This window comes from Crocodylus porosus, unplaced genomic scaffold (assembly GCF_001723895.1).
Source record: "Crocodylus porosus isolate Cpor-Errol unplaced genomic scaffold, CroPor_comp1, whole genome shotgun sequence".
Taxonomy (NCBI): domain Eukaryota; kingdom Metazoa; phylum Chordata; order Crocodylia; family Crocodylidae; genus Crocodylus; species Crocodylus porosus.
In genome coordinates this window covers 3,904,272-3,916,304 of record NW_017728928.1, presented here as the reverse complement: position 1 = coordinate 3,916,304, position 12,033 = coordinate 3,904,272, and the positions used below count along the sequence as shown (strand labels likewise).

Sequence of the window (12,033 nt, the reverse complement as noted above, 5' to 3'; positions counted from 1 at the left end):
GGGGGTGTCTGGGGGGCTTCGGGGGAGCGGGGGCGCGGCGGGCTTCACCCGCGCGTCTCTCACCGCTCCGGAGCCTACCTGAGTAGTAGTACTACCTTCATCTGTATTTGGCAGACAGGAGCCTGATTGACTAGACAAGTTTGAGTGAGTTTACTTTATATCATCGTAGTTAAAAGAAGTAATTGTTGAAGTGCCCCAACTTGAAGGGATGTACAGGCATACCTCAGAGATATTGCGGGTTCAGTTCCAGACCACCGCAATAAAGCAAGTCACATCAATTTTTTGGTTTCCCAGTGCATATAAAAGTTATGTTATGTCTAAAAAAAAACAATGTATATACCTTAATTAAAAAATACTTTATTGCTAAAAAATGCTAACCATCATCCGAGCCTTCAGCGAGTCGTAATCTTTTTGCTGGTGGAGGGTCTTGCCTCGATGTTGTGGTTGCTGAAGGTTGGGGTGGCTATGGCAATTTCTTAAAATAAGACAACAATGACGTTTGCCGCATCGATTGACTCTTCCTTTCACGAAAGATTTCTCTGTAGCATGCGATGCTGTTTGATAGCATTTTACCCACAGTAGAACTTCTTTCAAAATTGGAGTTTGAAATATTGCAAGAATTACCAAAATGTGACACAGAGACACGAAGTCAGCAAATGCTGTTGGAAAGATGGTGCCGATAGACTTGCTCGATGCAGGGTTGCCACAAATCTTCAATTTGTAGAAAAACGCAGTATCTGCGAAGCGCAATAAAATGAGGTATGCCTGTATTGGTGTTGGGGGCAGTGCCTCACAGGAGAAGACACCAGCTGTTGGTAACCACTTCTGTTCCAGGAGTGTAAAGAAACCAAGTCACACCCTAACTTACAGATAGCTGCCCAGAAGAAGAGCAATGATACTTTGAATAAAGTGACAGCAACATTCCCTGATAGCCTCTATAATGTATTGCCTGGAGAGCAAAATGGAAGACTTGACTTCAGTTAATAGAACAAGAACGAAGAAGAGTAAGGATGGCTCAATGGATATTGCCCTGTGCAACTAAGAGTAAAATGGTTGTGAATGCACCGAGCAGCAGCTTTGGTATCTAAAATGATGGTCTATAAACTCTCTACAGTGGTGCCTAAAAACATGTTGCTAGTACAGTTATCTGTCAGAATGAGGATTGATTTATGCCAAGATCTATGCTGGTAAGAGTTTCCTCAGACTAACACTGCCCATAAGTGAACGCTAGTAATCTGCCAGCATACATGTAGTTACTGTAAGAGAATTCATGGTTGCTCATTCCAGGAATGGCAACATGCTGCTTGAATGTGGGAAAGCAGCATGCAAGAAAAATCAATCACTGAAGGCCCTTCTGACAATCGAGGCTTTCAGTCATAACGAAGGGTGTATTGTGGTTTTGGGTTTTTTCCAACTAGGTGCCACACTGGTTGGGGGGGGGGGGAGGAAAGAGATCACACAAGAGAGCTGAAGTTTTTTATGAAAAAAAATTTATTGCAAAACTCAGTGTTTTGTAACACTTCCAGGAGTTCACTAAATATATTACAGAACAAACTAGCAAATCCTGTTTTGAACACATTAAAGCCTGCTTCTGGGTCTCTTGTGCGTGCACACTCTCTCATACGCTCGCCTGCTCTTGCTATTACTGTATGTACAGAAACTGGAACCTCCCTGTGCAGGTCAGCTGCACACATTTAATCTGTATTGGAAATCCTTGTAAAAAGAGACAGTAGAACCTCGGTAATCTGCAGAACAGGTAACGTACACACACTCATACAAAGAACCTGCAGCCTCATCCACTTCTAAGCAAAGTGCTGTAGTGAGGTCTCTTATTATTAAGACTTCATTAATTTTACAGTTATTCTACGTAACACTTACCAGCATGCTTGAAGTATCATAATTTAAAATTAGCTACACTTAAAAAAAATAAATAAGTACATGTTTGTTGCTGTATTTGTTCTTTAGTTATTCACAAAAAAAATCTACAATGGGTCTTCCAGTCATTGGTGCAACTTAGCGAGGTTCTGCTGTGTATGATAAAGTGCTGAAGGCATATAAAGGACACAGAGCTGCAGCATGATCATGATAGGTTTCAGGCAGTGACAAGGAATTGCAATAGCCACTTGTTGCAGGAGTGCCTGTTTCTTTTTGGACATCTAAGACAATTTAAAAAAACCCAAAAGCACCTTCCCAAAAAGAGAATTTACAGATTGTCCCACATTTCTATGGCTGGTAAAATACAGACATGGTAACATAGCGGTTAATGGACAATGGCACTTTCATTTAAACACAGAAATATTTTTCAAGATGTGTGTACTCACAACCAAAACAGACTTTTTTTTTTGTCCCCCTGAGTTGCTTAGTGGCATAGAGATGCATAAAGGTGGGGCAAGAAAGCTTGTGTCACCATGGGCGCATCTACACATCACTGTACAGCAATGTTGCTTCATACTAAAGCATGGTGTAGTACGGGTGGCACATGCTTAGATTTTCCTGCTATGTCACCATAGGGGTGCGCTATATCCGGGAAGCGTGCCGCTACGGTGACATAGCTGGCAATCACGTGGTTGTTATGGTGGTGTAGTGCAGCATACGGCAATAGTGCAGCATACGGCGACATGGCGCATCGCTACGTTGTCATAGGGTGACCTGTTGATGTGCCCCTTGAGTAGGAATCAACTAAAAATAAAGTGAATGAACAGGCAATATGCCGTCTTTTACAATTCCCTTCTTTAATCAGGCTAAATTGGGAAATGCACAAAGGGCCTAACTTTGTGCTTGCAAAACTAAATTGTAAAATACTCCATGAGTTCAGTAGGAATAAGAGACTAACAATTGTCTTTGCATTTAAGACCAGTTATTTGATGCCTATGGTAGCTTAAGAAAACATCCATCATATTGTAAAGGATGTAAGCTGTTATTTGCAACCTATGAGGACAAGTGCCTTTGCTGCCTCATGTTAGCTGCAGCAATTTTTATTCATGTGAATTCAGTAGTGCTGCAGGGATTTGTGCACAGCAGTAATTGAAAAAGTTGCAAATAGGTTTAGATACTAAACACACAGGACCAGATCCTCAGCTATTGTAATTCTACCTAGGTCAGAGCTGTCAGTTTACAGTACCTGAGGACATGAAACCCACAACCTACTGAAAGATGCACTGAATATGCAAGTTGCTATCTAGCAGTTTGTTCTCTCTTTTTTCCCCTCAGAGCATGGGTTGTGTAAGACTTAACTACTAAAAACGGAGAGCAGTCACTACAACCTAGGCTTAAAACAAAAAAAGACAGAAAGAAATTAAGTTTGTAATAGGCATTAAAAGAATTGGTGCCGAGAGGTAAAATGGCTTTTTTGCCAAGCCACAGGATTATTTTTCCTCTCAGATACAAAATTATTTGACAGCTTTTAACAACCTCCAAATAATTTAAAATAAATACTAGTTTAAATTAAAAGACAATATATCTGATCTAACAGGAAACATTTTCAAGGATGCTTGTATGGACAAGAAATCCCCCCAACTCTCTGCAGCAATAACTGGCCATTTAAAAAAAAAAAAAAAAAAGTGATAACCTCCAACTTCCCAGCATTGATGGAGTTCAAGTTAATTTAAAAAAAAAAAAAGCCCCAGAACCCCACCATTAACAATGTCATAAATCAGCTATTCAGTCTATCCCCTTCCCCAGCCCTTGAACCATCCAAAAAAAGCAATCTAAAAACTAGAATCCATATTCTTTAGGTAGAAAAGCCCAAAAGTTCAAGTTACGTGTGTTTAGTTACTGTCTCTACTTCACCATATCTACTTTGATTGAACTGGGATTGCCATTCAAGTGCTTGCAGGCTAACAAAGACTGTGAGCTAGTTAATATAGTTGTATGAGCCATTTTTGACTTTCATAAGGACCTTTATAAAAGTCTTTTACTTGATCAATAGAACCTTTAGGTACTATTAAGAAAGCAGGAATGTGACTTATCTTCATGCTGGACAGAAATATTCTTCCATGGCTTGCAGCACATGGCCATATTTCAAATGGAATCTGCCATTGCTAGATATTAAAAATATATCAAAAGCAATCTTTTTTTAAAAAGGGGGGGGGTATAAAGAAAGTGTTGGTAGCAACTGTTCACACTTAAAACTTTGCATTCCCTTTAGAGTGGAATTTAAAATATGGAGTGGAGCTGACTCCATTTCCCTTCCCAGTCTTGCACAGCATCTAGGAGGTTAAGGAGAACAGCTGTTTTTTGTTTTTTTTTTTTTGTTTTTTTTTTTTTTTTAGGCCATGCTTTCAGAGCCTTTTCCTGAATCATCTACTTTCCCAATATCTGTTTCAATAAAGTCATCTGGTAAATTTACTGGAGCTTCTGACATGTTTTCCTCCAAGTTCAGCTTCTGATTTTGACACAGTCCTGTTTTGCATGGTCTGACAAAGGCCAGGAACACACTACCGAGGATCATGCCAGCAGCGCAGGAATAGAAAGCTGACCTGTAGTTCTGCGTTGCGTCCACTAGTACACCTAGGAAGGGAACATTTTACATGAATTAAACGCAAGTGCAAGAGGCATCTCTTTTCCTGTTCCTCTCCTCTGTTAACCCCTTTCTCTCCCTCCATCTCCCTCTTCAAAATGTTTCAGTGCAGGTACCTCTGTATCAGTGTTTTCACATGACAAACTCCAATTTGCAATGCTTTTAGTCAGGAAAAGAAGTTAAACATAACTTGGAGGGGACTAGACAGCATCTCCCCACAGAGGGTTTACTTGTCTTCCTGTTCTTTCCTTCGGTTACTACTTAGTTGTTTTTTCCCTTTAAAACCACATCAGGTATCAGTGTATTACATGTTTAACTGACATCTGCCAGTATAAGACTTGCTCATTTTGCAAGATGTATAGTGCTGGTAGGCACAAGCAAGTCATTTCGCTGAAGCCTGAATGGATACCAATTTTAGGTATTTAACTGGAGCAGGGTAGCACTGCAGTATTTTTGCTTTCCTCTGAGGCTCCTCTGTAGAAGCTGCCTCATTTCCAGGACACTGGCAAGCTAGATCCCTGCATTGCAGCAGCTTTCCTTTCCAGCTTGGGAGGGCTGCTCAGGATGCCACTTAGCATCTACCCGCTCTGCAGGCTGACACAATAGTTCAGAGCCCTGACCACACTGAACTCACTACAGCACAGTTAATGAAGTAAAAAGGCATCAATAGTAACAACTGTTATTATAGCTACCAAAAGAAAAAAAAAAAAAAAAAAAGTTACCTGCCAGGGGTGGTCCAGCCAACCCAGATAAGCTCTGAATAAACACGTACACTGCTGCTGCAGAAGACATCTTCTCAATGCCAGCTACATCATCTTCGGCTAACAGAGGAATGTGTGTGCCTGCTACGGTCCCAAGCATGAACCCGAAAAAAATGCTACACGTCATCAGTCCCCAGAATTCATAGGCAAATGGGAATGCCAACAGAGCAATGGACAGCAGAATGACACAGATGAGTTCAATGTAAATCTTGCGGATAGGCTTTTTGTTGAGGATCCAGCCGGCACCGATTCTTCCAAAGACTTCAGCAATGGCCATGGCAGATAATATATAGGCTGAATGGTCTTTGTCAATGCCATGGCTGAGACTGAGAGGAATGATGTACAGCGAGGGGGCAAAGAAGCCCAGAGTGGCAAAGAGACCGAAGAGTGCGTAACAAATAAAGCTACAGTCTTTCATCACAGAAAAGTCCAGTAGCTGTAGTTTGGTTTTTGGTTCTTCAGGGGAGCCGCTAGCGTCGACAAGCATCTGGACCGTTTCCTTTGGTTCTTCACTTTTCAGCTCCGTTTTGGCATTTCCAGGCACGTTGCGTGGTGAGGTAGTTACTTCTACTCCTGAGTCGAAGGACTCTATTGAGGTGCACGTTTGCTCATTTTCAAGCATGTACTTTGTTTCTGTTTGCTCTTCTATTGGCAATACTTTTGCTACTTCTTGCGCTTTGATTATAATAGGTCGCAGCAGCGATCCACAGATGACAATGTTCAACTGTAGCATACCAACAAATAGGAGACTATACCTCCAACCAATCTGCTCTTTCAAGGCAGTAATAGCTGGGGAACAAAAATCGGGAGGAGGGGAAACGCATTATATAAGCCTGCGATACTGACTGGGAATGTTAATATGTAAAAAGAAAAAATTCCAACTTAAAAGCTTCTGGGTCAGAGTCTACTCTAACTGGAGTCCATACGGTTCTAGGTATTGTGGTATCTCAGATTCTCCACCCAAACCTACAACGCCAACTCCCAAAAGAAGCACAAGACAAGTTTCCCCAAGTCTAAATCAGCCAATATTTGACTTCTGGATTCAAAGATTTATGCTAATACTATGTTGCCTAATACTTTACTATCTAGGGGCTGGCCAGCAGTGGTCAGCCTGCTGGTTCCCCCCCTGCCCTTCCTCTCTTCTTGGGCAAGGAGCTGCTTCAGCTTCCTACAGACAGATTTGCAAGGAATGAGTAGGTGTTTTTTATAGTGAGCATATGTGTAAACTCAGTTTTCATTTCCTTTCCTACCTGACCCCACTTTGAAGACAGCTAAGAGAGGAAGTCTGGTTTCTTTAATCAGTGGTGTACTACTGCTGCCTGGATACAAACTTTTCCTTGCAAAAGAAAGGCTTCTTGAATTGAAAACTTGGTAGTCTGCATTAGTTGAAGGCAGACCACCAAATTAAAACGCTCTCTAAACAGCAAGGGAAAGCTTTCTTTTATTAGCTACTCTGAAGCGTGCTAGATCTGAAGGATTGGTCTGTACAATGTGGTTTCCCCAGGAACGAGGTCTTGGATTTCATTCAAGATGTACCCTCAAGCTGCAAGTCCACTAACCTTTCAGGGTGAATTCCTTTTACAGCCCATATTTAAACAGCTGCAGTTACTACCCCGTCTTATTTTTAGACTACAAGATCTATTCGGGGAGCTACTGGGTTGGTTATCGGTGTAATTTGCCTTGCTACGTCAGCAGCAGCCCCACTTCTTCTATGAGACCGAATGACTCATTTCAGTAGCAGAAGGACAGAGGTCCTCTTACAGACTGACGCCATTAGGAGAAGCTTCCAGGGGAACCCCGCTCCTAGGGCAGGGGGAGGCACTGGAAGGCTAGGGCTGTGTTTGTTGATGTGTTTCGGGATGTTGCCATGGAGGTGGCTGACCCCTGATGAAAGGGAGATCTGTGCAGGAGATGAAGTAGACTACTTTGTCATTAAATTTCTACTAGCCCCACTCTGCTCCAGTTGAAGAGCACTCATTTCAGTGACTATTTTACTTCTGCAAGAAGTCAAACCACTGTCTTGTCCTCCAAAGAAAGAAGAATATGAATGGACTGCTAGGCAGAACATGGACAGTTTACCTGCTTGAGGCATTCTTTCAGAAAAGTAAGTCTTGACCATCTATTTTGCCTCAAAGACCCAGAGTACTGGGTTACTACCTGCTACACTACACAGCAAGTGTCACCTGAATTGGCTGAAAGGAAGATTATAGAACATAATGGCTACATGTATATTTAAAAATGTGAGAGTCAATGTACCTGGTGCAAAAGAGAAGACAGCAAAACATTCTCCTGTAGATGCCACTGCAGTGACCAGTGAACGTCTTTTTTCAAAATACTGTGACAAAATGGTGACAGTCGGGAGAAAGGAGAGGCAGTATCCCAAGCCTGTGAACAAATGCCAAAAATTGCCATGACAACAACTAAGAAGGAAAGGGACACTGACGTTAGAACACGTTAAAGCCAGTTTTCTTGGTGGTGAGATTGCAGTATCAGTTCTGCCAACTCAGCCATTCACCCTAGAAAAGAATCATGGAGGAAACCAGAATGTTAATTTTTTGTCCAGAAAGACAACCAACCCATTAGCTGCTGCTGCTTAACCCTACACAGTTGAGAATATGCAAGTACTTCACACTTCAAGCCAGACAATCAATTGACGTTCCCCCCAGTGTGAAGGCAAACTTACTGCCTGTTTATCCTTTGAATGCCTGTGCCAGTTTGGCAACCATTGTTATTCCCCCTGTGCAAGTGGGAAATTGAGCTGTGGAGGGATCAGAGGACTTGGCCCTGAAGGCAGAGTGCCTTCATCTCCCATCTAAGTGACCAACTCATGAGTGGTCAACATGTCTGTAGGAGTGTTTGGAAGCTTCCAAGATTATCTCTTAAATGACCTTTCTCTGGTCACGAAGGAAGCTTGACCGGGGGGGAGGATTGGCACATCTCTCCAGTGGCTTAACTACAAGGTTATATACTTCCTTTTGGAAAGAAAGATTGTTCTGAGAGACCCTGGAGTCTTCACAGGAAGGCAAAGGGTTGAGGGGATTGCAATACCTCACAAAATGCAGATAAAGTGTGTACACCAGGGTGGGCAAAACATTGCCCATAGGCCAAATCTAGCCCATGGGGCCCTAAAAAGTTTATAAAGTTAATATTTATCTGCTCCTGGTTGCCTGTCAAAGATGACAGGAGACAGAGGCAATAGGACCCAGGGGGAGCCTCAGCAGGAGCCTGCACCCCCAGTCATTTCCTTGCCTCCACTGCCCCAGCACCATATGGCTCCTGGCTGCATCACTGGACCAGGGAGCACAGGGCCACACCAGTACGATGTGTGTTTGTTCATAAGGCAAGTCCCACATGCACACCCCACCATACACATACACCCATACCCCTCCTTGTGTTGCCATACATGTAGGCCCCCATGCCCACAACCCCACCACCCTTCCCCACAAACCCCATACTCACCCACACCTATCCACCCCCCCTACAATATACAAGAGTAAGACTTCATGTTAAGCTATTATATACAATCACATCTATGCACACTACACAAAAAACACATTAAAGCAGGACAAAAATAATTTTCTGAAATCCAACAAATGTTTTAGGTGGTTACATTTTAGAATATAAATTTGATATTTGTCTGGTTTAAAGATGGCAAAACCCCTTGCTGAATAGAGTACTTCCAGGGGCAGGGGGAGGGACTTTTGGTGGCGAAGGTCAAGGGGCAGGACTTCCAGTCACAAGATGGCAACTAGGAGGCGTGGCACTGGTCAAGGGGCAGGGCTAGCCATGCAGTCCTCCACCAAGAATAATTGCCTGCCCTTGGTGTACATCCTTCCCCCGGGTATGCAAGTTGGATAAAAAGAGGAGCGTGTGCACGTCTGAGGGACACAAATGAAGCAGCCTGTTTCCCACAAGATTTTACAATACAGAATCACCATCCTCCTCCCCCTCAAGGAAAAATACACCAAAAACTAAAATACCCAAGGCATCGATGGTGTGCAATTAAGGACTCAGGCAGAAGTGGAGGGGGAGGATGAGAAGAAATCAGTTTTGAAGCACCAGCCTAGTTAAGAAGACTTTGGGAAAGAAGTGGATTTTTAGGGAGAAGCAAGAAAAGCGTTTGATCAGCAAGGGGTAGGAGACTTCCCAATGCAAGGCGGCAAGCTTGAAGAGGAGGGTTGGGGGGGACAATGGCAAGGAAGCTGTACACAGAGTAAAAGGGAAGGGGCCTCTCTCTCTCTTTTTTTTTTAGGATAAGGAAAAATGACTTCTATTAAAATTGCATTTGCTGGAAGCTTTGGCCAGTGGAGATAACTTACCAGAGATTACGCCAATGGTGATATACATTTCAACCACCGAGTGTGCAAAGGAGGCTGTGATCATTCCGGCACTGACCAGTATCCCTCCAGCCATCACCACCAGACGGTGACCAAAGCGATTGCTTAGTATTGTTGACAAGGGAGCTGCATTGGCGGAGGGGCAGAGAGAGAAAGAGAGAGCGTACTGTATTAGACCAGGACTACAAATCTTGGCAAAATCATCCCCAAGTTGAACGGGGCCAGGGTTCCCCTCAGCACTTCCCAGTCTTATACCCCCATCACTTTTTAAAAGGAAGGAAACAAGTCCCATCTCCTACTAATGATGTGGGAAGTTAAGAGCAAGTCAGAGACTGAGAACTCCCCGCTGGCCGTTCAGACCAAGGATGCGGCTTGGAGGTCTGGACATTGCAAAGGCTCCGCAAGGGAAGTGGTGGGCACGGTTAGTGGTTTTACTGGTCTTCTCCTTGCTCTTGTGTGGTAAGCAGTTTGTCAGTCTTCAAAGGCTGTCAGATGGGAGCTGGGGTTTGGGAACCAGAGAGCAGGAATATGTGCGTACCCCAGTGGAAACCCTCAATAGCTACATGGGTGCATCCGGGACAAGAAGAGAAACCCTGCATCTTTAGGAGCTCAGCTCGGACTAGCGACGTACTGTAGGCTTACCTGTAAAGGCTTGCACAAATACGCATATGGAGATTATCCAGGATATTCTACTGTTGGTTTCATCAAAACTTTCCATCAGGTCATTAAAGAAGACTCCAAATGATTTTATGATGCCATACGTAAGCGCTTCCACGAAGAAGAAAGCAAAAGCAACAGTCCAACCCCATCCTCCGTCAGGCACTTCAGTATAAGTGTTTGGAGCGGTGCACGACATCTTTACAGCTTTGACAGTCATTCTGAATCTAGAATGGAGGGCTGGAAGGAGGAAAAAAAAGCAAGGTATCTTTTTAAGTTAATCTTGCTTAAAAAAAATGTGTGGCCTAATAACTTTAACATTAGTAAATAGAAGCAAGAAGAGTCTTTTTTCCCCTGTTGCTGCGAGAGCACACATGGGGCACAGGCAGAAGTTTCTCTTTTTTTTTTTTTTTTTTTAAATGATGGGATACAGCTCATTTGTTTGAATTGCGCAAATCAGAAACAGACCACTCGGTGTCGGGATAAGCTGTTCTGATCAGCAAAACCAGCAATGAAAAGCATCCGAGTGAAATGCAGGAGGGATGCAATTGTTGAACAACCTGTGGCATAACCCAGAGGCTCGTGAAATGTCACGAACTTCAGAGCCGGGCCCCAGCCATCACATTTAGCAGACAGAAAACTAGATGCAGAGGGAAGATGCCCTTCTGGAAGTGTGGGGTGGAAAAGCCTTGCAACTGCTGAGCCCCAGACTGCCGGTCAGACCTACGAGGCTGGAGAATCGCATCTGCCTGCCACCCCCCCGACCTCTACTGATCTGCTTCAAGCCACGAAATGTTTTCTTGAGCATTCAGTTTCTGTTCAGATTACAGAAGGGAGACAAAATGCTACTCTGCAGCAGCCGGGCTCATCCCAGCGGCCTCTTCAGAGCAACTTTCTGCTCCTCCACCTCCCCACCCAGTCCCCTGGGTTAACACGGATGCGGCCACACGCACGCGTTCTCCCTTGCTGCCCTCCAGTGACTCCCCGCGGCGTGTAGTGCCGAAGCTTTCACCCTGCACACGGCTTTACCACCTGTGCCCGATTCCTCCCCCCCGGGAGTTACAACTCACCCACTGCTAATCCGGTTACTCTACACTGCTGGCGTCAGGGTAGCAAGTGCAAGGATTTCTCTGCAGCTGCTGGCTTCAGTCCTCATGCTGCCCCTTGTAGGGATGCCCGACCTTGGGGCCTTTGCACCCACTCCCCGCGGGCACCCGTCTGCACTAGGCTTCAGGCTCCGTTCGCTCTTCGTCTCAGCGTATGAAGGTTCACACTTTTGACTCTCCTCCAAAAAGCCCCTCTCCCCTGGGAGCATCACTGGCCTTCGGACCCCAGGACGCAGGGCATCTCCTTTGCATACACAGCAGAAGCCTCCACTTCCTCGCACCAAGCGGAAGCCACCAAAAATACCCCAACCAACCCCCCGAAATGTGAGAGGTTTTTTTTTTCCTCCCCCTCTTTGCTTTGCTCTTCTTGTCCCCCAAACCTTTCCCTTCCTCCATTTTGCACTCCGGTCCCTTCAGCCTCCATTAAGTTCACCCAGGGGCTTGTGACTGCTACCTGCCCGAGGCGCAGCTGGAGGCGGGTTGGGGTGAGCGCTGTCCGCGAAGGGCGCAGCCCAGCATCTCCGCCGGGGGAGGACGCGGGGCTGCCTGCCCGCACGGACACACTGCGCACTCCAGCTCCCCTCCAAGGGGGCTGCGGCTGCCCTGTCTGCAGGATTTAGCCTTTTTTTTAATTTTTTTTTTTTTTTTTGGTG

At 44.6% G+C, this 12,033-nt stretch overlaps 2 protein-coding genes and 1 long non-coding RNA gene across 7 annotated transcripts in view; 1 reads left to right on the top strand and 2 right to left on the bottom strand.

The window, feature by feature from the left end:
- Positions 1-12,033, top strand: part of ARSG (arylsulfatase G) — an 87,521-nt gene that overhangs the window by 4,873 nt on the left and 70,615 nt on the right. The window lies entirely within an intron of this gene.
- LOC109314954 overlaps positions 1-12,033 on the bottom strand; it is a 20,259-nt gene that overhangs the window by 803 nt on the left and 7,423 nt on the right. The gene's annotated exons all lie outside the window — the stretch shown is intronic.
- On the bottom strand, positions 1,851-10,514 carry SLC16A6 (solute carrier family 16 member 6). The gene is made up of 5 exons (XM_019542356.1): positions 10,260-10,514; positions 9,600-9,743; positions 7,537-7,665; positions 5,242-6,069; positions 1,851-4,509 (listed from the first exon to the last, which is right to left on the bottom strand). The coding sequence occupies exons 1-5, from the start codon at positions 10,492-10,494 to the stop codon at positions 4,268-4,270; spliced, it is 1,578 nt and encodes a 525-aa protein (XP_019397901.1). The 5' UTR covers positions 10,495-10,514; the 3' UTR covers positions 1,851-4,267.

Excerpts from the sequence above, each read along its gene's own strand:
- SLC16A6 (XM_019542356.1), bottom strand. The coding sequence starts at position 10,494 with ATGACTGTCAAAGCTGTAAAGATGTCGTGCACCGCTCCAAACACTTAT. Across the intron at positions 7,666-9,599 it reads CACCATTGGCGTAATCTCTG|GCTTGGGATACTGCCTCTCC; the intron begins GTAAGTTATCTC and ends ATTTGTTCACAG. Across the intron at positions 4,510-5,241 it reads GGCTGGACCACCCCTGGCAG|GTGTACTAGTGGACGCAACG; the intron begins GTAACTTTTTTT and ends TTCCCTTCCTAG.